The 25,532-nt window shown below is 35.2% G+C and overlaps 2 protein-coding genes across 5 annotated transcripts in view; both read right to left on the bottom strand.

The window, feature by feature from the left end:
* Positions 1-3,136: 3,136 nt before the first annotated feature.
* On the bottom strand, positions 3,137-3,951 carry LOC128235866 (uncharacterized). Its single transcript, XM_052950655.1, has 2 exons — positions 3,744-3,951; positions 3,137-3,510 (listed from the first exon to the last, which is right to left on the bottom strand). Exons 1-2 carry the CDS (start codon positions 3,949-3,951, stop codon positions 3,137-3,139), a joined length of 582 nt encoding a protein of 193 aa, XP_052806615.1.
* A 5,560-nt stretch (positions 3,952-9,511) lies between these two features.
* LOC128234421 (homeobox protein 5-like) overlaps positions 9,512-25,532 on the bottom strand; it is a 43,930-nt gene continuing 27,909 nt past the window's right edge. For all 4 annotated transcript variants that reach the window (XM_052948657.1, XM_052948658.1, XM_052948656.1 and 1 more), the window contains 3 exons: positions 23,892-24,044; positions 14,144-14,326; positions 9,512-13,874 (listed from right to left, as the gene is read on the bottom strand). In XM_052948657.1, coding sequence (XP_052804617.1) covers positions 13,698-13,874; positions 14,144-14,326; positions 23,892-24,044 — 513 coding nt within the window. In that variant the 3' untranslated portion in view covers positions 9,512-13,697. The remainder of the gene's footprint in view (positions 13,875-14,143; positions 14,327-23,891; positions 24,045-25,532) is intronic.

Consider the following 25,532-nt stretch of genomic DNA (forward strand, 5'->3'; position numbering starts at 1 on the left):
GTAAAGCACCGATACACGGGATATAACTTTTCTAGGTTTAACCAGTACTGAGAACACCAATTTCCCAGTCCTACCATTTAAATGCCGAGCGCTAGGAAAGGGAACTACTGTACTATATTTTGACCTCTTTTGGTTTTTATGCGGCTGGGGTTTGAACCCCGATCTTCCGCATCCAGAGCGAGCGCTCTATCACTGGGCAATGGGGGCGGTAAAATCTGTGTTATTGTAACACAAGTGACCTATTGACAGCAACTTCGGTCCAACGTGTTACCCCCTACATTATTCAACATTACATACTAGTAACATACCCAAGGCAACGTCGGTCCCACGTGATACCTCCTACATTATTCAACATTACATACTAGTAACCTACCCAAGGTAACGTCGGTCCCACGTGTTACCCCCTACATTTTTCAACACTATATACCAGTAACATACCCAAGGCAACGTCGGTCCAACGTGTTATCCCCTACACTTTTCAACATAACATACTAATAACATACCCAAGGCAACGTCGGTCCAATGTTTTACCCCCTACATTAGTTTACATCATTAACTGGTATCTTCCTCAAAGTCACGTCAGAACCCATGAGTTACCCCCTACAAATTGAACCGAAACAAGCCGAAATAGTTCTTATACAGGAGGATGCCTGTCACATATCTTTAATTCGATGGAACATCTGAAAAGTTGTTATATTGGTCGCTTCAGATTGCTTCGTAACAATATTCAACTAAATTTCTTGATTTACCAAAAATTATGGTATGCTCGTTGATAAGATGACGATATATTGATAGATGTTTTCTGCAAAAGAAGATATGTACTTTCCAAGTTATGTTCATGATTGCATTTATTACCTGTTACACATATAAGTATTGATTATATGTAAAGTTTAAAACACAATGAATTGTCTTGATGCATTTATATTTTTATCAGTTTCCGTTAAAACAGATAAATGGTATGCATTAAAGGGACTCGCTCATGGTGTGTTAAATGCACTTTTTATTACGAAATACAGTATGGCAAATCATTATGAATGTTAAAACTAAGTTAATGACAGCTGCAACGCTTTATCAAATGTTGATATTTGCTCAAATATTGTCTTTGAAGACCACAATTTTTAATCGCTTTATTTACGGCATTGAGCGATATCATTGTTGCTTGATTGGCTGATTGACATTATCACGTGAAGTTATCAATGTATTCTTAAAAGGTCAAAATATCCATCACTGTTTTGTTTGTCCTTATGGCCTAACGGACAAGGCATCGGTGTTCTTATTTGTTCTTTTCTTTACCGGCGTGGTTAGTTTTTTGTAAAAAAAAATTCTGCAATTTCGATAGCATAGAGTAATATAATGATAAAATAAGTGTTTTCAGATGAATTACCGGGAAAATTATTTTTTGGTCCAAAAACATGAGCGAGTCCCTTTAATGATTTAAATTGTAACGTTTTACAACAGTAAACATATCTGATTGTAGTCTTTCAACTCATATTTGTTTTTACTCAGAAGTACACACCACAATTTAACCAAATTGGGGACAACATACATTAAAATAAAGTTAAAAGAACTTTTAAACGAAATGGTTAAAATAATGACTATAGAAAAAATATAAAACAGATAACATTGAATATGCTTCAACAAATGTATCCAAGTTCACAAACTGTCATGTTAAAGTATGCGCTGTCGTATTTGGTACCGGGCCGGGCGTGTTTGGGCGGAGTCGAGTCGTGACCTGTAAGTAGTGTTACACGCCTTAACACCGGAAACAGTAAATGGGGTTGCAAACGGCAGTGTCAATATAGCATCCGATAGAAGGCGAAAATGGCATCTCTACTGCTATAAATATCTTAAGTAGGCGGCGGCGAGGTGTCCCTATCTAACCCTAACCCTAAGTGTGTTGACCATTAGGACAATGTTCTCGAGCGATGCCTCTGTCCTTTTAGCACTTATGTCCAGCGTGTTGACCCTTAGAGTAATGTTCTGGAGCAATGCCTCTGTCCTTTTAGCACTTGTGTCCAGCGCGTTGACCCTTAGGACTATGTTCGCGAGCAATGCCCCTGTCCTTTTAGCACTTATGTCCAGCGCATTGACCCTTAGAGTAATGTTCTGGAGCAATGCCTCTGTCCTTTTAGCACTTATGTCCAGCGCATTGACCCTTAGGACAATGTTCTGAAGCAATGCCTCTGTCCTTTAAGCACTTGTGTCCAGCGCGTTGACCCTGAGAACAATGTTCGCGAGCAATGCCTCTGTCCTTTTAGCACTTGTGTCCAGCGCGTTGACCCTGAGAACAATGTTCTGAAGCAATGCCTCTGTCCTTTAAGCACTTGTGTGCAGCGCGTTGACCCTTAGGACAATGTTCGCGAGCAATGCCTCTGTCCTTTAAGCACTTGTGTCCAGCGCGTTGACCCTGAGAACAATGTTCGCGAGCAATGCCTCTGTCCTTTAAGCACTTGTGTCCAGCGCGTTGACACTGAGAACAATGTTCTGAAGCAATGCCTCTGTCCTTTAAGCACTTGTGTCCAGCGCGTTGACCCTTAGGACAATGTTCGCGAGCAATGCCTCTGTCCTTTAAGCACTTGTGTCCAGCGCGTTGACCCTGAGAACAATGTTCCGGAGCAATTTCTCTGTCCTTTAAGCACTTGTATCCAGCGCGTTGACCCTTAGATCAATGTTCTGAAGCAATGCCTCTGTCCTATTAGCGCTTGTGTCCAGCGCGTTGACCCTTTGAACAATGATCTGAAGCAATGCCTCTGTCCTATTAGCACTTGTGTCCAGCGCGTTGACCCTAAGAACAATGATCTGTCTAGGTTATTTGAAAATCAAAGGACCGAAGGGATACAATCAGCAAAGAACGTGAAGGAACACAGTGGCATATCGGTCATTATTTCCAGCACAGCCAAATGTAAAAACTCCGACAGCATTTTTACTAATATATACAAACAATAATCCTGGATTTTCAATGAGCTGCGCTTTCATGACCTTTCCTTTCTAGCCATTGATAACTCCCATTGTTTATATTTGTTCACAGAACAAAATGTAAATTCATCACATTAATGTAAAATGTTAACCAACTAACATGTAGGTTATGAGCACATTGCATTGTTGTACATTCTTGTATCAGTGTTTCCGCACAAAATCAACCATTTTCACTCGTGTTAGAAAACGTTAGATGTGGAACATCCAATGGATGCGCTCTAGTGTCTAAATGCACCATATCCATCGAGCGCACATGAGATGACGCCGAATGTTCGCGCGTGCTCGGCACTGACGACCGGAACATACTTCCGCCGGGAGTTGCGACAGGTGTATTGGTACCTCCGGTGTTTAAATGCGTTCCAAAATGTGGGTTTCGATGTAATGCAACGTTTCCGCCCCTTGCAGATTCGGGAACAGGCGTCAGCTGGCCGCTTATGCTCCCGCGTGTGTTGTCCTCGCGCCGGAGGTGAGGAGATGCGTCCACGGCGGTGTAGGGCGGCGGGCAGTCTTCATCTGAGTATGGCGGCGGCAGTGGTAGCCGATTTGAACCTTGAAATTATATGTATTTAGCTTAAGAAACATAATTCGGTGTCCATAAATCCGTATTATTGTTTGGGTATGAATTCAACTGTTCATTTATGAATGATATGAACCTTTTACATCTTTTGTTTGCTATGTACGAAACCGAAATGAGAACGTCCCTTAATTAAGTAAGTTTCAACAATATTGTTTTAAGAACAAATGAAGTATACCTCCATGCGCCTCATGCCCATGAATGTTGTGGCTCAGACGTGAGCGGCGACGTCTTGAACGCTGACGAGACGGAAGTGGCGCCACCGTGACCGCGCGGCGTTTCCGGTAATCCCGCCACCTCAGACACACAAACACCACAAGCGTTGCAGCACCAGCAATACCAACAACACCAAGAGTCGCTATAAATCCTATCAATACCGCCGAGTCCGAACTTAACGCCATGCTGCGATTGCAACTCCAATCATATGACGTCCCTAAACTCGTTAAATTGAGCCGCACACATTTTCCAGTCCCATTTCTGGTTTAATCGTGTATTGTTTTTCAGCACTTGTTTTCTTGATATAGGCATTTCGTTTTGGATTATGAAACTAACGTTCATTATTTCGGTCAAATCGCCTGACAAAAAAATAAATGGAAGCTGCAGATTAGTATTCAGAAACCTTTTGTTTCACCAGAAGTTCAATATGCTATTGCCAGTATAGGCTTAACGAATTTAGATTTATATTTTCAATCACTCTAATCCTTGACATTCTTCCGACTTGTTGCCCTGTATATAAAAGTCTGTTGGGGGAGTTATGCTTCTTCTATGAATCTATTACAGAAACTGAAAAGAGAAAAAAGGGAAATGAATAACTTCATACGCATTCAAAAACATTCAAAGAAATTCAACATTATTTATTTTTTCTGTCTGACGTTTAACTATGAATTGGAATTGTTTTACTTTCGTGGCAAAGAACATTTATCATAAAGTTATACTAGTTGAAGTAGTAGAAATAATAGTAGCAATATCAGTAGCAGTAGTAGTAGCAGTAGCTGTAGTAGTAGCAGCAGCAGCAGCTGCAGCAGCAGCAACAGCAGCAGTAGTTGTTGTTGATGCAGCTGTTGTTGTTGCTGCTGATATTGTTGTTGTTGTTGTTGTTGTTGTTGTTATTGATGATGTTGTTGTTGTTGATGTTGTTTTTGTTGTTGTTGTTGATGTTGTTGTTGTTGCTGTTTTCTTGCTGTTGTTGTTGTGGTTTTTTTAATGTTGTTGTTGTTGTTGTTGCTGTTGTTGTTGTTGTTGTTGTTGCTGTTGTTGTTGTTAGTAATGGTAGTATAACAATTTCATATTAATCACCCTCGTTAGCACGTTCTCACGCGAGACATAACTACGTTATTTGAGAAACCGGAGCAATCGGAGGAAACCCACTCGTCCGGCCTGTTGTTGTTGTTGTTATTGTTGTTGCTTTTGACGTTGCAGTGCTTGATGAGATGTTGTTATTTATAACTGTAGGTGAAGTATTTAAAAAAATAAGTATGTTTATGCTCCTGTTAAGGAGGATTGTCTATGGCAGTACCACAGTCCGACCATCTGTCCGTCGCTTAATAGCATGTCTTGGACTTGATTAACATACCTGTTGAATCGCTGGGGTTGGCGAGGCCCACTTGCATTGAACTCTTCGGCGTTGAGAAGCCCGCAGGTGCCTCCGCCCCCGCGGTTTTGTTAACTTTGACCACCCGTTCCTGAACTTCAAAGATCTTCGGTATCTCCCTGAGGCGGACCGTCACGACGGTGTCGTAAGGGGGCAAAGTGGGGCCGTTGGCGGGGTTTGCCGTGCGGATCGACCGAATTTCGGAGATAATGTGGCACATGCATGCACACAGCACCCCGAATGTGATGACGGCCAGGAAACCTAGGGTGATCTGGAAGCTGGCCGTGAAATACATCTACATGGGTCTGAAATAAATAACAGAGATTCTATTAAACCATGCCACAAACGTAGAATACGTAGAAAAAATGATATTAAAAAATGAAAGACGATGAATAAGCAATGTCACACATAACCTCCATTGGTTTGATATAAATATTAGAAAACAATAACTAGCCATGTTTGTGGCGGACCCATGGTCTAGTGACAACACACTTCACTGTTAATCCAGGGGTCGCAGGTTCGATCCCTGCCACACCAGTAATCATATACTAATCGTCTTCCGTGAGAGACGTTAAATGGGGGTCCCGTGTGACAGTGCTTTACACTGGTGTACGTTAAAGAACCAGGGTAGCTCTAACCAGGGTTGCATTCTGACTGTGGACTTTACTCCAAAAACCTTAAATGACTAACACTCGTATCGGAGCACTCGCCAAATGGGCCTTGTCCGGGTGCGAGTATAGATATATATAACAGAGGACAATAAAAACAAGTCACAGACATTAAATACATCTTCAAGGATCTGACATAAATAGCCGGGTACAATACAAACCATATGGCAGACGTGAAATACAATGAGTTCTATGAGGAGAATGAGATAGAAGCGAGTAATACGAGAATAATAAGGTAGAATCGAGTAATATTATGTCAATGAGGTTGAGTCGAGAACTATGAGGATGATGAGTTAGAACTTAGAAGCAAGTCCTTAGAGAACGATAAGGTAGACTCAAATACGTTGTGATCGATGAGGTAGACTCAAATACGTTGTGATCGATGAGGTAGACTCAAATACGTTGTGATCGATGAGGTAGACTCAAATACGTTGTGATCGATGAGGTAGACTCAAATACGTTGTGATCGATGAGGTAGAATTAATTTTTGTGAAGCCAAAGAGGTAGAAACCAGTTCATTGCGAATGATAAGGTAAAATCTTTGAATTCTAGTTCTATAGAGACGGTGAGGTAGAATCGATTGCTTTGCGGCCAATGGGGTAGAAACGATGAATTACAAGAACGATTAGGTATAAAGGGTACTGTATCGATGATTAGGTAAAAGCGAGTTCTATAGAAACGGTGAGGTAGAATCGATTGCTATGAGGCCGATGGGATAGAAACGATGAATTACGATAATGATAAGGTATAAAGAGTGCTGTGTCGATGATAAGGTAAAAGAGAGTGCAATGAGAACGATGAGGTAGAATGATGTTAATATGGTATCATGATGATGACGAGTTAGAAGCCAGTACTTTGAGAACGATGAGGTGGAATCGAGAACTTTGAGGACAATTGGGTAGAATCAATTACTATGAGGCCAGTGGGGGTAGAAGGCGATAATGTATAATCTAGTACAGAGGCGATGATGAGGTAGAATCGAGAACAAGGAGGAGGATGAGTTAGAAGCCAGTACCGTGATATCGATAAAGTATAACCGGGTACTTTGAGAACGAATGGGTAGAATCAAATACAAAGAGACTAATTGGGTAGAAGACGATAATGTATAATTTTGTACTGAGTCGATGATGAGGTAGAATCGATAACTATGAGGACGATGAGATAGAAGCAAGAACTTTGAGATCCGAGAACAGGGAAGGCCTACGAAATATATAAACGTATATATGAACATGATGAGATAGAAATTGAAGGAGATGGAGGAGGAGGAAGAGGAGAAGGAGAAGGCGATGTTTTAAGGTGCTCGGTATTGATATAGCAGATTTATAGTTTGATAAAAAAAATCTGAGACAGTATGCAGTAACCATACCAGAAATAAGATGAACAATCCGTCATCTAGCGCAAAAAAAACACCAATAATCATACCGTGCATACGGCATGGGCACACATTAATTTATTGTTTTCTAAAATGAAAGATAGGAATAAAACAGTCGACAATAAGGGGGTTGTGTGATGTTTACGGAACAGAAGACGTAAATTTCGATGGTATTCGTTGGAGCTCAAGATTGTTACCTAGGTAAAAACCTGTAGTGGTGTCCACTTTGGGAGGTCATGATAAAGTGCCCATTGTGGGGCTCGAACCCACGACCCCGTGGAAGAGAGACATCAAACAACTAGATTGAGTTGGATTATAATTAAAGTAATGATATTTTCTTCTTTTATACGTTATATAAAAGTTGAACATACACGTACCACTTAATAAAACACGTATGACTCACCTGGTAAGCTATTATTATATATCCAGACTATATATTATCACAGAAAAACTCATACTAATTATTTTCTTTCTAAAACAAAACATGATAGATTAAAGTTTTCATTCAAGTTCACAGAATTCCGTCACCAACTCGTGTACAGATTCATGCTCTTTGAGGCATAAGGGACGGAAAATAGTTAACTGGTTGGTGTGACCAAAATGCATACAAATTGCACGAAAAACAGATATTTTGAACTGAATGTATTATACGTATAAATACGATTTTCTCACATTTTTCATTGGTTGGTCTAGTTGTTGTATCAAATCAAATTATCATTTATAAATAAGAATAAAAATCATATTTGTAGCAGTGATATGAAACTAAGGTTTAATTTGATCGCCCTAATTCGTCTTTGATTTTTAAGTACTTAAACCCTGTTGTTAGTCCACTAAATTAATTTATAATTCAAAATACTGTAGTTTATTTATAGTTACCAATCTGGCCACTGCAAATAAACAATGTAGTTAAAATAATCACTAACTGCTTTGTAAATGCAAATTAAAATCGAATCCAATAAAACTGTTTCCAGTTCAGTTATAATTTAATTTCATACAGATTCTTTTTATAAATTTGTACCGCATACAGATTTTTTGGGGCTAAATCTCATCCTCATTCCCAATGCGAAATTATATTTTTTCACAAGTTTAAAAATAAATTCCCAATTTATTTTTTTGAAAAAAGATAAAATAAAAACTGGAGCCCCAAACCATGTTTGTATGTTGATGTTTTCTGAAAGAAACAGAATTAATCATATTTTTAAATTTTGTATTGTCATTTCTTTTTTAAATTCCCAAGCTCCATTTCCGAGAAATTTGGGCTAACTATAATACTGACATAACTTTAGTACGTTGTACTTAAAACTAGAGAGCACACTGGCAAACTATGATACTCAAGATAATTCCGCTTTGAGATCAAGGCCTTAAGTGAAATCCTGAGTCTGTGGTACTAAGAGTTGTCACTGAACTTACCATGGACGCAATGTTAGCCATTGGTGAAGATTGGACAATCTTACAAGGTTATATAAAAAATCGTCAAAAGTCTGAACCTTCTAAGACCTGGGCCCGTTTCAATTAAGAGCGTAAGTCTTAAGATCATCAAAGTCCAGTCATACCACCATAATTGGCGTAAACTGTGTTTCAATAAAAGACCGTTAGAATATATAATATTTCGTATAGATTCTGCCAATATAACTTTACGTGTGTCCCAGCACTCTTAATCAGCGTAATGTTTACGAAATATATATCCTGTTGAGACAGGGCCCGTAACTCTTGTAAATACGAGGGGTGACCTGGATGTCAAACGGTATTTGAATACCCTTTACTTTTCATCAAGTTTGATAAAGATTGCAAAATAATTGGTTGACTTTGTGGTTAATGGAGAACAGGTCGACTTTGACACACAACTCTGTGGGCAGAGCAGTGGGTCTCTGGAGCCAATAGGCTGGGCTAAAAGTTTATCCAAGATGTGTCAAAAACATTGTAACCAATGTCTGGTAAAGCTTGCTCAGTTAAGAGAAATGTGCTTATGAGCTAAGAGCTAATGTTTCTTGTATCCGACTTTTAATCTAGATTCTTGTATCTTGTACACAGAGGCAATACTAGCTATAAAGTGTAAACTAAATACGTCTCTCTCTCTCTACAAGATACAAGAATTATTTGAATTGTAATAGCCAATAATAATAGTTCACTACAACTCATAAAAGATCATTTTGGTAATCGAATATTCGATTGAAAGAATTACTGAATATCAATTTTGCCATTCGTTTGCATCCTTACAATATAAACCACATAGAGTATGTACACAAAGTATATTGTAGTCTAACCAAGGAAAAGTCCATGATATGGTTGGTAACTGGATAGCTGTCACCAAACATATGATAACAAACAAGCATTGTTCATAAAACATATTTATTTCCGTTTTATGATTTAAAATGTCAATCATATCAAAGTAAAAATGTATCTAAATAAACATCATTACAAGGCATGCCATAAGAGAGTGAGAAACACAAAATAAAACACAAGAAAATTTGTACAAAAGAGAGGGCATGCTTACACAATCACTGGTAACAGTACAGTGACTAAAATGATGATGCTTTTGTTCTGGAAGGGTGAATATAAGAAATTATTTTATATATGAATCTCAAAATCACTTAAAATTGACAAAAACATATATGTTTATTGTTCATGATTTTAAAAACAGGTTATCTATAGCGCAATAATTTTAAATTTAAGAAATGACTATATTTTTTTTATACATTCTACAATTATTATAGGATGATTTTTTTTAAATTCTTCAAAGACTTGATCTCTTTAAAACAACCTAAAAAGTATTTGTGTATGACAGATATGTAGACACAGGCCATTTGCATGAATTCCATTTGAAGTAATGTCACTGCCATAGACGAAAGGGCACAATTTGCTAACTTAAAAATAGGAAATGTCACTGCTATTAACCTTAGTGCACATTTTGCAAACTTAAAAATAAGCAATGTCACTGCCATTAGCGGAAGGCACATGTTGCAAACTTAAAAATAAGCAATGTCACTGCCATTAACCTTAGTGCACATTTTTCACCTTAAAATATTTAAGAATGCTTGATAAAAAAACAACAATTTAAAATGTTTAACCTAAGGATAAACTTAATTAAATACTGTAAAACACCAGGGAACAAAACAGCTTTAAGCCTTTTGCTATGTAACAACAAAATGTAATAACAACCAGTTTACTCACTAACACAACTTCACATAGAAACTGACCATCAATATGATGTAGATTCAAAACTAGCTTTCTTGGCCCCAATTTCTCAAAACCTCTTAAGCTTAACAGGCTTAAGTAGCTTATTTCAATTAGTTAAGATAGATACTTAAAATGGGTTTTGAATAGTAAAAAATGGTTCATTGCGATTGTCATACAGACAGTTCTTATCTAATGTATAACAACTCTTGAAGAAGTAAATATTACACAAACTTTTGAACGACAAAAATAGTGAGCTTAGCTTATACCTGTTATAAGGCACTTAGGAGGTTTCAAGAAATCCGGCCCTGTTGTTAAATTAAAATACAGATTAACATCCAAATGTTCATGAATTTTACAAAATTATTGGTAGGATGTCAATAAATACACCTAACTTCGCATTATCAAAATTGCAGGCAAATTATTACATAAACTATGAAAACAAATAACTATTTTAGTGCTTGCAATGAAATTGGAAAAAAAATGTTCAGAAAACAATTCATGAAAAACATTGTGAAATACAGAACATTAAAATAAAACGTGTCATGTTTCAATAAACTGGCCCATGACTTGATTAACAATTAAAACAATAAAATAACAGATAGTTAAACGGGAAAATATGTCTGCTTGCTATGTACCCTATTATTCACATGCATTCATTATTTGCTTGTTTTTCTTGCATATTTCCAAATTTCATAATATTGCTTTTTTTCATATACTGTAGAACACTAAAGGCACATGTGCATTTGCAAACAATCTGAAGCGAAGGCAAGTAGGTATTATTTGTTTATCAAATTAAAGATGTTAAGAATATTTAAGTGAAAGGACATACTACTCTTTCATGATCATATTCGCTACTCTACGCCCTATATCTTTGAAATTTTTGCTCAAGCTCTTTTCTGATGTCATAGTTATGACCAAAATGCAAAGTTATGGAAGCGTATAAAGTATATACTAATGATGTGATTATGTACTTCAGTCCACACCTGATGCTTCCGAAAGTTATATCAAATCGCATACTTATTAAGTGGATTTGACAACTTACTTTTTATTGACAAAACTATTTGAACATTCATGCTTAACCGGATTTGTCGACAACACATGTCAAGAAATCCAGATAATAAGTGAACAAGTCAACATAAATTGAACTACATGTGATGTTTTAATTCGTCATGTTAAAATAAAACTTATCAGCATGACTACAAGATCACATTATCAGTATAAAATAATACTTTATACGCTTCCATACAATTACAACACAACCTTACAGAAACTACATCAAGCTTTCAACATTAAATGAAGTATCAACTACTAAGGCACAGATTTTGTAAAGAGTTAAAGACAACCTGCACTACTTGTAAAGATAGTGAATATACATATAAAGGCACAGGAATAGCTGTGAAATTTAAAGGCTCTAAGGCACAAGATCCATGTAACAATTTCATACAACCTTAACTGACAACATACTTTGTAAGAATCATGACAAGATTCATATGTGGTAAGAATAGATCAGTGACAATCTTTGTTCATTAAACAGTTAAAACGTTACATTTAATAGGCGACTATGAATTAATTGCTTGATTTTCATCTCTGCCTGCCCCCTCTTTTTTCAGCTACCCCTTTAATTTATTCAGTCAAATAAACGTGTTGATAAAGGGTATGTATTAGGGTATCAGTCCTATGGTGTTGATGTATCATTTTCACATGTAAAAAAGGAGAATCGTCGGCCGCCCCCAAATCTGGATGAACCTCCAACAACTAATTTATATGAGCCTTACACAGGCTTGAAGCAATCGTTGTTACTCATTTAAGATAGAGGCATAACAGCAGCCTTGTGCTATTCCCTCTAAAAATAATTTGTGATAATTAAGATTTTAAAAGTAGAATTTGTTCAGTAATCTCATCTGAGATATTTTACATCAGTACATTAAAACATTAACAAGGATTTCGTAAAATTAAATACAGCACTATCGGTTTTTTTTCAGACTATTTACATGTAAATATTTACATACAAACATGATTCAACAGTTTTTGATCAACAGACCAACATATGTGCATGTAAAATAAATATTCAAACGGACATAATATAATAATCTGCCATGATAGAAACAGTGCATAAAGCGACAAACACGTAAATCTTAACACCAAAAATCAGCATCTGTGCTGTCGAAAAAATGTCTGCAAAGAATTCAATAAAAATCATGCAGCCATATTGGCGAATAAATTGTATTCAATAAAATTGTATGTGATTTAATAAATTCAGCAGGATATTTTTGGAAGGCGAGATCTTAAGAGAAAATGGTTGTTACGGTGGGGCAGGTGAATGTTGCTAAGCATACAAGCAAAAGGCACAGAAATTGAAATCACATTACATTATAGTTAATAAACATTGAACATTCTGATATGATAGAATTCGTGAGTTTTAATTTACAAATGATTTGTTCACTAATCTGAAACACTACAAGTCAATTTTTATTAAATAAAAACATAGTTTTCATGTTTCTTTAACATTATTTTGCAATTTTTAAATTAATCTAAGATTTTTTTAATAATTGAATTGTGAATGAAAATATAACAAACACAAAACTTGCATACTTTATACAGTGCAAAACTAATCTACATTTAACGCAAGAAAAACAATACTTCTTACTGTTGTTTAAACAATTTCCTTCAAATAATAGTTTCACCTTTTATCACAGCTAAAACTTGGTGTGTTTCTTCTTCTGATAAATAATAATAACTACAATTATATTGCAAAATTTGATTTTAAAATATTCTTCAGAACAGCATTAAAATGAATGTCAGATTTTTCTGAATCAATATAGCCATATTTTTTTTTATCAATATATTCCATAATTATTCTTGTCCATTTCATAATGAAACAACTAATACACACTTATTTCTGTCATGTAAGTTATAGGTCTTTGCATAAATATGTGATTCTATGAATCTGTAACTTGCCTCCAAAACTGGTGACATGAATTACATAAAAAAGGACAAAGTATTAATGCACAAAAATTATGACTTGTTTGCACCATTCAAATTATTCTGTTAAAAGTAGTTAACAACATTAAGAGATCGCTTGGCTCCACATGAAAATACAACTTAAATTTTAAACATTCACAGAAATCATCGAAATTGACATTCAATATACAAATCCTACAAAATCTCAAACTTCACATATTCGTAACAGATTTTACTGTTTTCACAAAATTAAGTTTTTTGATGGTTGTCAAAAATTAATAGTAGATTTACAACTTAATAAACATAAAATGAGTTCAATTTTGAAAAATAATCCTATAAATGCTGATAATACTTGATGACCAGTTTTAGAATTTAAGCCTATGTCTTGCACTGCTGTGCCCATTTTGGTAGAATCCGTCTCCTTGCGTTTGTGAACCAATAGTTTATTTGATTGATGGTTAAACCGGTTTGCTTGATAAGCATGGCTTTCTCGTCATCGTTGGGGTAGGGGTTGTCCTTGTGTTGTCTCAGCCAGTCAAGCATGATAGCGACAGCCTGAAGAAACGAAAAAATGCAATTATTATCATGAATGTACAGTTTCTTGACCAAATAAGACATCAAATTATTCAAGAGAGGTAAGTCAACCAGGCATCTCTCATGAAGAGTAACACAAGTTACCTCCCATTACAGATTGATATTAAATGCTTTATACAAATTAAACTCCTATGTAAGTTATAACATACAAATTTGTTGCAATATTGAAAGCACTGTTATAGAGAACACCTTATTATTAATCATTTTTCCATTCTCCCTACTATCCTCACCTCTTTTGGCAGACTGGGGTGTTTCTTGGACTCGGGCTTGTTGGGGTGGCTACTGCTGCTGACAATGCTGCCGCAGTCGCTGACTGAGTCGAAATCTCCCATCAGCTTGAAGCCCGGAGACATCATGCCCCCAAACTCAAGCCCCTTCTTGGCCTGCGGAGAGTACATCATGTCTGGGTGCATCTGGAAATACAAAATGGGAATTGTTCATTTACATATTATAATATAAATTATATATGCATGATTTACATTCAAGTTCATGTATAGTGCATCTGAAACAGCAAACGGATTATTGTGCCATTAATGTCACAAGCTGGAAAGACAAAGGTATGATTGAGAATTATCATGTAATGATTTCAAATAATATTTATGAAAACAGAAAAGGCCCCAAAGGTCATTTTAATAGAGCTTTTCATTAAAAGGAGTTATTAATTTTCAACATATGGCCTGATCTTGTTTGTAACTGGGGACTTGAAGTCAATATTAGCGTAATATCATGTACAGTATAATTCATACTGAAAGGGGAAATAGATTATTAAAAAGTGTTGTATACAACAGAAACTTGTCACAGATCGTAGGCTATCCGTCCACGGAATCCGCAACTTCCCAGTTTCCCTAACAGTTTGTCGGAACACTCAATAAAGTGTACACGGGACCCTGCGGTCTTTAATTAATTACACTTGTTAAAAACAGCAAACATATTCAAAGGTTTTCTATAACCTTTATCAAGTGTTGGATTGATCCGCAGCCTGAATGCTTTAACTAAGCAATATTCTCTCGCTAACTGTTTATTGATTGTTACAAGTATTTCTCCAATTCTTCCAATCAATTGCATAATATCCGAGTTCAGTTTTAGAAAAATAATTATGACCGCGAACATGTTAAAATGACAGACATCGTAAAGTCCGTTAAATTCAATATTGTTGATTCGTTGAATTACAAAGGCATGATTTATTAATTATGCACAAGCTTCGGGATTATCTAATAGAAATGCATTCTAAAGGCACGTTATCTGCTTCACTCTTCCCTCCAACATACAATGGAGGGATAAAAAAGATTTCACTTGTTATTCAAAATCATTGCTAAATTAATGTACGGCCTCTTCGTGAAATGTAAAAGGGACAGCTTACATGAGTAAATGGCTCTATTAAACAAACACAGCTTTTTTAATCAAAATGAATTTTAAATGATCCAATGCAAAACACATTTTCATGTGAATATTTTGATTCACTTGCAATAGTAACTTGAACATGTTTCAGTTTGTTTTTTGTAGTGAACAGCAATATCTTAGTATTTGCATGACAACGACAACAACGATGATAAAAGCAAACAAAACTCGAGTTAACAAAAGCACTGAAGTGGATTATAATGATGGTCAGTTTCCCTGTATTGGTAAAAAAACGTGACAATGATGCATCGTCATTGGTAGCTAGTGTAACAAGTTTCGTGTCGATATCAATATGTTGAACAATTTTTGAATTATGGCCAAAGTCTACACAGAAACGCAGCAGACAATACCTTTGACAAGACATTAACTTTATTTCTTTGAGGAGCCAGACAAGCAAAAAAAAGGTGCACCTGACTGAACAACATTAGAAAGCCGAGAAAAGCATTTCAACTTGTACTCAACCTGTATTAACATGGCCCATTCCACACTAATTATTCATTTCAGTTTAATCAACTAAATGACATTTTCTCGGAACAAACTGCCATGGAGGTGATCTAAATGGCCAGGACCTGACAACACACTCGATCTTTAACCATTTTGTTAGAGAGAAGAGGCCCCATGGCGACCGACAACATGACTGATTTCCGAGCAATATCACACAGGCATTTTAAATATTATGTAATTTAAGAATAATCGTTGCCGTATCTATTTCTGACAATTACATGCTAAAAGCAGATAAAAAAAATTTCCTGGTAATTTTCATTTGTTTTCAAATGTACTCATCAATCACAAAATGAGAAATTGGACATTTTATTTACAGCTGAAAAGTCTATTAGCATTTATTCCATCACGAAATAGTTATTCATAACAATAGACATTTAAGCTTATGAAGAATTGGTCAACTAGGTAATTCCATATGATTCTAAGAGCAGCTGTTAATTATATCTTATAAACTAACAGAATAAATGCACATAAGAAGTAATTATCACTTAGGAACTAATTCTAGACAGTTTAAACGATTAAACACTTCAAGAACAGCAATGAATTAAATCTTACATACTAACAGAATAAATGCGTATAAGACGTTATTATCACTTAGAAACTACTTCTAAACAGTTCGAACAATTAAACAATAGAAATACTCTTTTTCACCGTTTTTAAAGGTCTCTCATTTATCGAAAACCCATGGCTGCATTTAGATTATAAGTATACAATCATTATTACCCACTTTAGTGCCGGGGATTAATTGCACAACTAAAACAGGTCACAGGTCTGTTGTATGTTTCAGGAAATGGGTTTGCAGTTGATTTTGTTTTCTAAGCAGGCGCCAGAGTGGTTTTAAAACCACACAAATAAAGCAATGGGCCAAAACTCCCAGTCTCTATTGAAGCATTGAATTGCGATTTAATCTATAGAAGTTTACAATAATCAATCATGATTTTATCTATTGAGTTCTAGTAAAAATGTCAACTAAAGGATAAAATATATTCTCGCCAAACTTAGATACAATTGATTTTGCGTTATATTTGAGGGTTAAATTGATTGCGTAACCATCATTACTCTTATTAATTCAATACTGCTCAGGAAAATAACACTTAAACATAAATCAGGACAATCATTATAGCAGCCCTGTCATGGTTTATTGATGATTCAAGAAAGTTTGTTGTTATTTCTGTAATAAAAATATGAGCAATTTCATTACCTTTTTATGGTGGAGAAAATTACCCATTAGAGTACAAATAATTTGCTACTTTATTGCAAGTTAATAAAATGTCCCAGGAACAGGAATGAATCTGTCATTTTTGTTAATAGGAACTCAGCTCTGTCATTATTGTTAATAGAAACTCAGTTCTGTAAACCATCTATGTTAAAGTATGAAGAATAGGGAGGAAAAAATGCCACGTGTGAAAATAGACACCATTTACTTAGGACTATAAGTAATTTTTTGCATTAAGTGGTGGTGGGCCGATTATTGGCGGGAGTCGGTTAATCGCCACTGCAAGCTGAAAGTCAACAATCGGCAACCACTTTTTGAACATTGCCAATAGAAGAGACACCTTAATACAAAGATATAACAAGAGCATCCAAAGTTAGATACTATATGCTTGTCTGTAACTCGGTCAATAAAGAGGAATAACACATCACATCCTTTAGAAGGCGTTACAGGGTTTGCTGCTATACATGTGTATGCAGCTACCATAGTGAACATCTATACCAAACTTCATAATAATATTGCTGAAGGTATTCAAGTTTTGACATTTAAGTTTTTGCACTCTGCTGACAAAGAAACCATGGTAATGATAATACCTCCACTTATATTCTTTGAAAAACACACACCACAAAAAAGACCATTTAAAATAAAAGGCACCAAGTTTTATTTTGCCCTTAGAAAATGCACTTAATATATAACAATCTTCGTATCTACACATCAACCAATTTCCCTGTCTGCTTAATATATATGAAAACAGGAAAATCTGACATATGTATCATTACATCCAGTTATGAGTTATTATAACTGACACATGGAAATGCTTTCACCGTTCAGATTATTCACATTTGTTAAGTTTAATGGCTCCATTTATTAACATAAATTACAGTCAACATAAAGGTATTTGGTTTGCCATTATATACAGTTAATTAACCTTTAGCACGGAATTGTTTTCAGAGGGCAAATTGTGATGAAAACAGGGAAATTGGACACAAATATCAACATACATACAGAATATGACGGACAAAATAAATCAGTAATTAAATGGGGTCAAGCCAATTTACAGCATAGGACAGAATAAATGCTAAAATGTAACATCCAATTTTCCTTTTGTTCTATAAAGTAGTGTCGTGTATGTTTATTTTATGGTGCCACTATATAGCCTATACATGGGCAAAACAATTTGGCTCAAGAGAAAGTATCCGTATTGTTAAGGTTGTAGGGCAAAGTGCATAGACAGAATGTTAGCCCATGGTTAGACCTTTCCTGGTATAGAGGTCTGTCACAAGGCACTCCTGTTTATAGTCCCACCCACACAATAATTTGTGTTTTAGTGTTGAAGCAGGGGATCAGACATGCGACTCGTGATTGACTGTCAAGTGTGCTACCACTAGACCCCACCCACCGCTAAGACCACTAAGACTTGTTGACTGTCAAGTGTGCTACCACTAGACCCCACCCACCGCTAAGACCACTAAGACTTGTTCAAGCAAATAAAACAATATGAAGTTTATTTCCTGACCAACATGAGGTTTTTTTACTTCCTGACCAAAACAGCACAAATGATAATTTAACGCATCCTAACCTTGAAGAACCAATTGTAGCAGGAATGAAAAAAAAAATCTGATTAATTTTTATGTTACGTTAGACAGAAACTGTACTGGTGTCCTTCTTTAATGTGCTGGAGACCTATCGGGTGTCAGGCAGACATCTACAACAGCCAAAAAGATGTATTCCACCTTTGTGACCAAACAGCCAACATCTTTAAACAGCCAATGTCTTCCACCTTCGTGACCAAACAGCCAATGTTGTACACTGCCAATGACTTCAACCTTTGAGACCAAACAGCCAATGCCTTAAAACAGCCAATGACTTCGACCTTTGAGACCAAACAGCCAATGTCTTAATCAAACAGCGAATGTCTTCCACCTTTGAGACCAACAGCCAATGTCGTACACTGCCAATGACTTTGACCTTTGAGACCAAACAGCCAATTAATGCCTTAAAACAGCCAATGACTTCGACCTTTGAGACCAAACAGCCAATGTCTTAATCAAACAGCAAATGTCTTCCACCTTTGAGACCAAACAGCCAATGTCTTTCACCTTTCAAGACCAAACAGCCAATGTCTTCCACCTTTCAAGACCAAACAGCCAATGTCTTAAACAGCCAATGTCTTAAACAGCGAATGTCTTCCACCTTTGAGACTAAACAGCGAATGTCTTCCACCTATAAGACCAAACAGCCAAAGTCTTCCACCTTTCAGAACTATACTGTGGCCAATCCCCAGCAGCAGGCAGGAACAGTATCCTTGAACATCATAATGAGATCACAAGTGGTTTGAAGATGATGACTACAGTTTTCAATTAGTTTTCGATGACTTCTGTAAGCAGCTGCTAATAGTAGTAGCCTCATTTTATGCAAGAGCCTATATAACATTAGGAGAGTTTTTATAGGGCATCTGCACTTGAAAGATAATTTGATGTAAAGGCATTCTAAAACCCAGAGCCTGCAGTTTGCAGGCGGGTGTTGTTGTTTCCATCTTCGCTGTCATCATTGAAGAATGAAACCATCATTTTAGGTATACATAACTTAATATGTTATTACTTATAACATTAGTATTAAAGATTCAGTGTGTTGTTTTTTATCTTCACTACTGTATCATTTATTTTATTTTTTATTTTTCATGAAACTGATTAAATTTATTCAGATAGCTGCTGTTTTTTACTTGGATGAACTGATAAACAAAAACTGAGCCTCATAATTAAACCGCATAATTAACATTTTTTTCAAGTTTGAAAAATACAACATAACAGTAAACAACATGCAAATTTAATTATTTTGAAATGCACGCCAGTTCAGAGCGCCTTGTCTGCAGGCACTGTGCCTGGTTTAATGTTTATACAACTGTGTTTCAGGTCATTACCAAGTTGTTCCTAAAATAACTGGGAAAATGAACATGCAAAAACATCCTGGTTTAAAAATAATATCTGTTGTTTTTTTATTCCACCTCCACTTCAGAAAAAATACATTTATTTACTCTTTTTCAGATATTTGGTATATATTTAAAATTATAATATAAAATGAAGTATTTCTATTTTGCTTTCTGCTTGTGAGAACAAGGACTTGAGTCACATAAGAAGAAATATACCAAGTTTGGTACCATTGTACAGCTTGTGACTTGAGTCAATGAATAGAAAATGTACCAAGTTTCATACCACAATGAAGCTTGTGACTCGAGTCAATGAAGAGAAAACATACCAAGTTTCATACCGCAGTTTTTCTTCAGACTTGAGCCATAGAAGAAATGTATTAAGTTTCATACCAGAGTGCAGCTTGTGACTTGAGTCAATAAATAGAAAACGTACCAAGTTTCATACCACTTGAGCCATAGAAGAAATGTACTAAGTTTCATATCAAGGTACAGCAAAGAAGAAATGGTTAATATTTCATACCACAGTGCCACTTAAAATGTCTGCAGGTAAAGGGGCATAATTCAAAACTCACAACCTATTTCAACCAGAGTTATGGCACTTGCTGCAAAGTATTATGTGTTCTATCTAGTCTGGTTCAATGTATACATTTGGGGTTGCATAGTTATGTTAATTTCAAGTTTTAAATTGATGACTGATAAAACCACCAAGGCAACAAAATCAAGGAAAAATAAATATCTAAAGTAAAGCTAGGAGCTATAGTGAATAAATTTTATTGCTTCATATATCATACATGGTTGTATCATTGCTGAATAACTTTAGGCCCATTGTGTGGTATGATTTATATACCAGGTCAAAACCTAGTATAATTTTTCTTCATGATGAAAATAAATACAATGGAACACCTTTTTGTGAAAGTAAACCATATTTCACCCTGTACACGTTATGAACTATTATTTCTAACCAGGTGTTATGACATTTGCATATCACTTACTGAATGTAAATGGTACATCTGTACCGCTGTTACAGAAGTAGTTTATTCGTATTTTTTAATTAAATAAGAGACCATGTGTCCTAAATATTATGTTAACTTGGGTCAGTTATAAAATCATGCATGCTTGTATTCATACGATTTTATTAATGTTAGAATTCCATGTTCCTTCAAATTTTCACTTTTTTATACTGCCTTATGCATTAAGGATTTCTTTGTAAACGATTAATTGAAAACTTAAATTAGTTTTTAATTGGGCTGAGTTTTCTATTTAAAAATAAAACTGCTGACTGTTATCAAATTACAAAATGTCACTTGGGTATTGTCATTATTTTGTTAAAGTCGTCTTTGTCCAATTTCGAGCGCTGAATGCTGAATGCCGGTGTTGGTGGAATGTGTTTTTGACATGTTTTGAAAACCTCCAAACCATCCTTAGTTCCTAATCAGTGTAAAGATCATCAGATGTACTTAAGGCCTGTGGACGCAACATAACTCTAAATTGAGCACAACAAGCTCAGCGATAAACCCTCAAATCCCACCGTGATTTTAAGAAACCAGGGTTTGAGCTAAAACCACAAACATATTACTAATCTGTATCATACAAATACCGTAATTGTTTTGTTAAACGGAATGAAAAAAGTAAATAAACAAACCTTTTACATTCTTAAAGTCATGATCCCTATTACCAATGAAACAGTATGATTAAATTTTGGATAAAAAATTACATTTATGCATGAATTTTTAAACAGTTATTTAACTATTTTAGAGGTGCATAAAAAAATATGATGAATAAAATAATATTAAGAAAATTTTGAGAACAATAATTAAGGGCGTTTATTATACCAATTACGGTATGACAGAATTAAAGCTAATACTTGTAGTTAGTTTTAATTTTGGTTTCCCCCTATCTGTTTTGCAGACATAATGTCTCGTTTGGCTTGTTTGTAAATTACAAACTAAGCTGATTGCCTGGATGTATACTTAATTGATTACTTATCTATTCAAAAATGAATATTACTCATCCTGTTTGCATTTAGGCATTTCTTTGTTACATCTGCTTGTTTAAAATTGAAGGCTAGTAATACCACAAGCTTTAAATTAAAAGTACTTTATTGCAAAATAGTGAACAAATTGATATCAAACTCGGAACGATTTCTTAAAATTAGCGGGAATCCATACTTTAATCGATTCTTTAATTGCCGCTGTACAAGGTTCATAAAGTACTCCGCCCTCTTAGACAATTGTATCTACACTTGAATCTGGAAGTATTGAGCGTCAATGAACCGTATGGACAATATCTCCAACCCCTCTGTCAACAAAAAGCCGCGCAATGGTTTATGTACCTCGCATAATCTTTAGTCAGATAAAATTGTCACAAAATCTTACAAGCTGATCACCAAAAAATACATGTCCAATCATTATTGTAAAAACATATCTTTTCAAAATTATAACGATAAGAACCTCCTACCCCATTATAAGGACCTGGATTCTAATATTGACAATTCAGTTTAATACAGCATGAATCATTTTCAGATTACTGAAGATATTTGCATAGCTCGGCTACGATATTTCACAAATAGTGCCAGCTAATCCAAAGTACCATCAAGAATAATGTTTCCCAAAATTTAATGGATTTGTTAAATATTTTGATTAAAACTTTCCAAACTTTGGATGCATTAAGTCGGAACAAAGTTTTGAATACTAGCTGTAATCTATCCATTTATAAAATATAACAAAAACAGAAACCTTGCGAACACCTGGGACAAGATTCCCGCATTTCTGAAACCTTTTTTATATACTGGTTCATAATTAATCTAATTAAGCGTTTAACTTGCTTAAAACCTAATATAACAGCGAAATAAGATATTTATAAGGTTTTTTTAGTGTATAACTGCTATATTAACAGAGAATCTCGTAATCCGAACGGCGCTATGTAAAATCGTTTAACTTTAGATCTTGTTTTTTTTCATAAACTTTAAACTTCTACTCATAAAATTCCAATATTATCAAATGCTCAATGCATGATCACTCACCATAAACCTTTATTTTAACTAAGTCAAGTCTTTTCAAGGCACTCGGAGACCAAGGAATAAAATCATAAATTTGTTTTATCTTTTGTTTTAAGGTAATTTCTCATATTGAAAGTACCATAAAACTGACAATCCAAGGACAAGTTGAAAACGTTATATAGCAGCTTAAAAGATACTTATCCATACATAGATTTACTATCACTCATTCAGAGCCACTGGTACCATCTTACTGCGGTCGCCCTCGAGATATATGACCGAAAAACTATGCCAAAATTAGAAACAAGCTTGATCACTAGATTGTAATACACAAGATTTTCCCTACATAAAGCTAACCCATAATGAAATATCCAAAGCCATCTTAAATCAATTTAATTGCCTTTTAATAAACATGACAAAAAGAATACATTCGGAGACATTCGGAGATGATGCTATTTAAAGATGAAATACATACATTCAAAAAACATATTTCTTAAACAGCACAATTTAATTTTTTCTTATTAAGTAGCTTCCCCCGGCAGCAATACCTGTAGGTTGCCAGGTGCAGATATGAATGATTAGTATGCTTCTAAAGAATGGCTTTGTCATTGTGTTTAAAACATATTGGTGAACCGAAAATCTTGATAACTCTAACTGCAAGAAGTGACCAAACGAGGATCTATCCTGAAACTTCTTTGGTGAGACTCTGCTGATTTTATGTTGAAAAGGGGAATAACTCATTTATTGTCAAAGTCAGAGTGCCTTGTTTCATAAATTTGAATATCTTTTATGGTTTTAGAGTAATGGCCAAGGTGAAAGAGTTTGCATGATGACAACGATATAAACACAATCAAAATACAATATAAACACAATCACAATACCTCAACTAATTTTCTTCGAAAGCCAGATGAGCTAATAGACTGATTTATAAGCATGACGTACCATCATATTTCCCATGCCCATTTGGAACTTCATGTCTTTCTGCGGTGTGCCCATCTCCTGCATGCCAACTGGACCTGACATCCCTGGCCCTCCTCCAACATTACCATGGTTACCGCCTGGACCAACCCCACCTCCCAACTGGAGAGTAGCCGGCTGAAATGAATTTAAAAAAAAATTAAGTTTTTTTTTGTTATTATGTTTATTTCATATCCTTACTTATTTTCCTTAACAAACATAAGTTTTAGCAAAAATGATCACATACTTATTTCCAAGACGTTATATCAGGGAAATGTTTTGAGAAAACTGTCAAATCTGCATACATGCTTGGAAATTTCTACACACCATGTATGCGAGATACATATCGCATAAAACCATAGTTGCCTGTACATTTAAGCTATCTGGCATCAAACAAAATGTTCCTAAAAACACCATCAGTGTCTTGATATGTCATTTCAAATAAAGATTAAAACAGAAATTAATCAAAATTAAAGGCGAAATTGAAACATCTTCTTAAAATCACAGACTGCCACTATCTAGGGCTATTAAAGGAAGTCATTACTGATGCCAAATGCAGTGGGCTTGATGCCGATCTACAGCTGACGGAATGATTCACCTGTGGTCTGATAGCTCCAAGCCCTGTCTGATAGGCGGCCATGCATTGCCGATTGTGTTTATTAGCAACTCGATACAAGACTGATTTCTTCCACAGACCTCTCACTTCTTATCTACACCTCTAATGACTTATAATCACTGTCTGATTACCAGGCAAAAAACTAAGACATTTCCGCCAAACTAAGAGGCACCGATGGTTCATTCATCTGTCTTATTTACATTCATACAGGAAAACGTTAGCTCCACAGCAATATAGGATAGCATTGAAATAGAATATAGTTTGCAATTTAAAGATAATTTTTTTTTATTTAACTTTCCTTCTTTTAATCAGACAACTTACACTTATCTAAGTTATTTTGCGGTATTCAACTAATGTGCAAAAAAAATAAATTCATCATGGTTAACCATTTAAACAAATTTGAAGATTTTCTGCTGAACACAACAGTTTTTTTGCTGAAACAGCAAATAGTAACAAATATGAAATTAAAAATTAGAGTTAATGCTGCAATCGGAACTCCTCGGCCAATTTTTCCATTAAAAAACCTCGTATATATTTGGACGGTTTACAATGTCAGAATTCTTTACATTTAACTACGCTGCAAGTAGATTAATTGTGTAGTAATCTCAATTAAGCAGTAAAACCTTGGGATTTAACCCATAGGAAAATTAATTATTTATGCAATAATACACTTTACTAGGAATCAATTTGAACTGAGTACAAATTACACATCTAAACACTACAGTTGGTTAATAATATTATTATTAATTTTAGGAACTACTTCTACTTGTGTACCGCCATAAATCCAAGGTCGTTTTCGATGAAAAATTGCAGAGGATTTCTGATTGGTTTATGCTCATATTAACTTCAATGCGATCACCTGACTTAACAATTTGGAAGGTTTCTGATGAAAACGGCCACCGCATTTCCAATAATTGGTTTTATTCATTGGGTTATTTAGCAGTTTGCGCAAGTAAAGAGACATTAACACAAACACTAAGATAGTTAATACTGAAGTTTGCTATACACCA

This window comes from Mya arenaria, chromosome 5, assembly GCF_026914265.1.
Source record: "Mya arenaria isolate MELC-2E11 chromosome 5, ASM2691426v1".
NCBI classification, from domain to species: Eukaryota; Metazoa; Mollusca; class Bivalvia; order Myida; family Myidae; genus Mya; species Mya arenaria.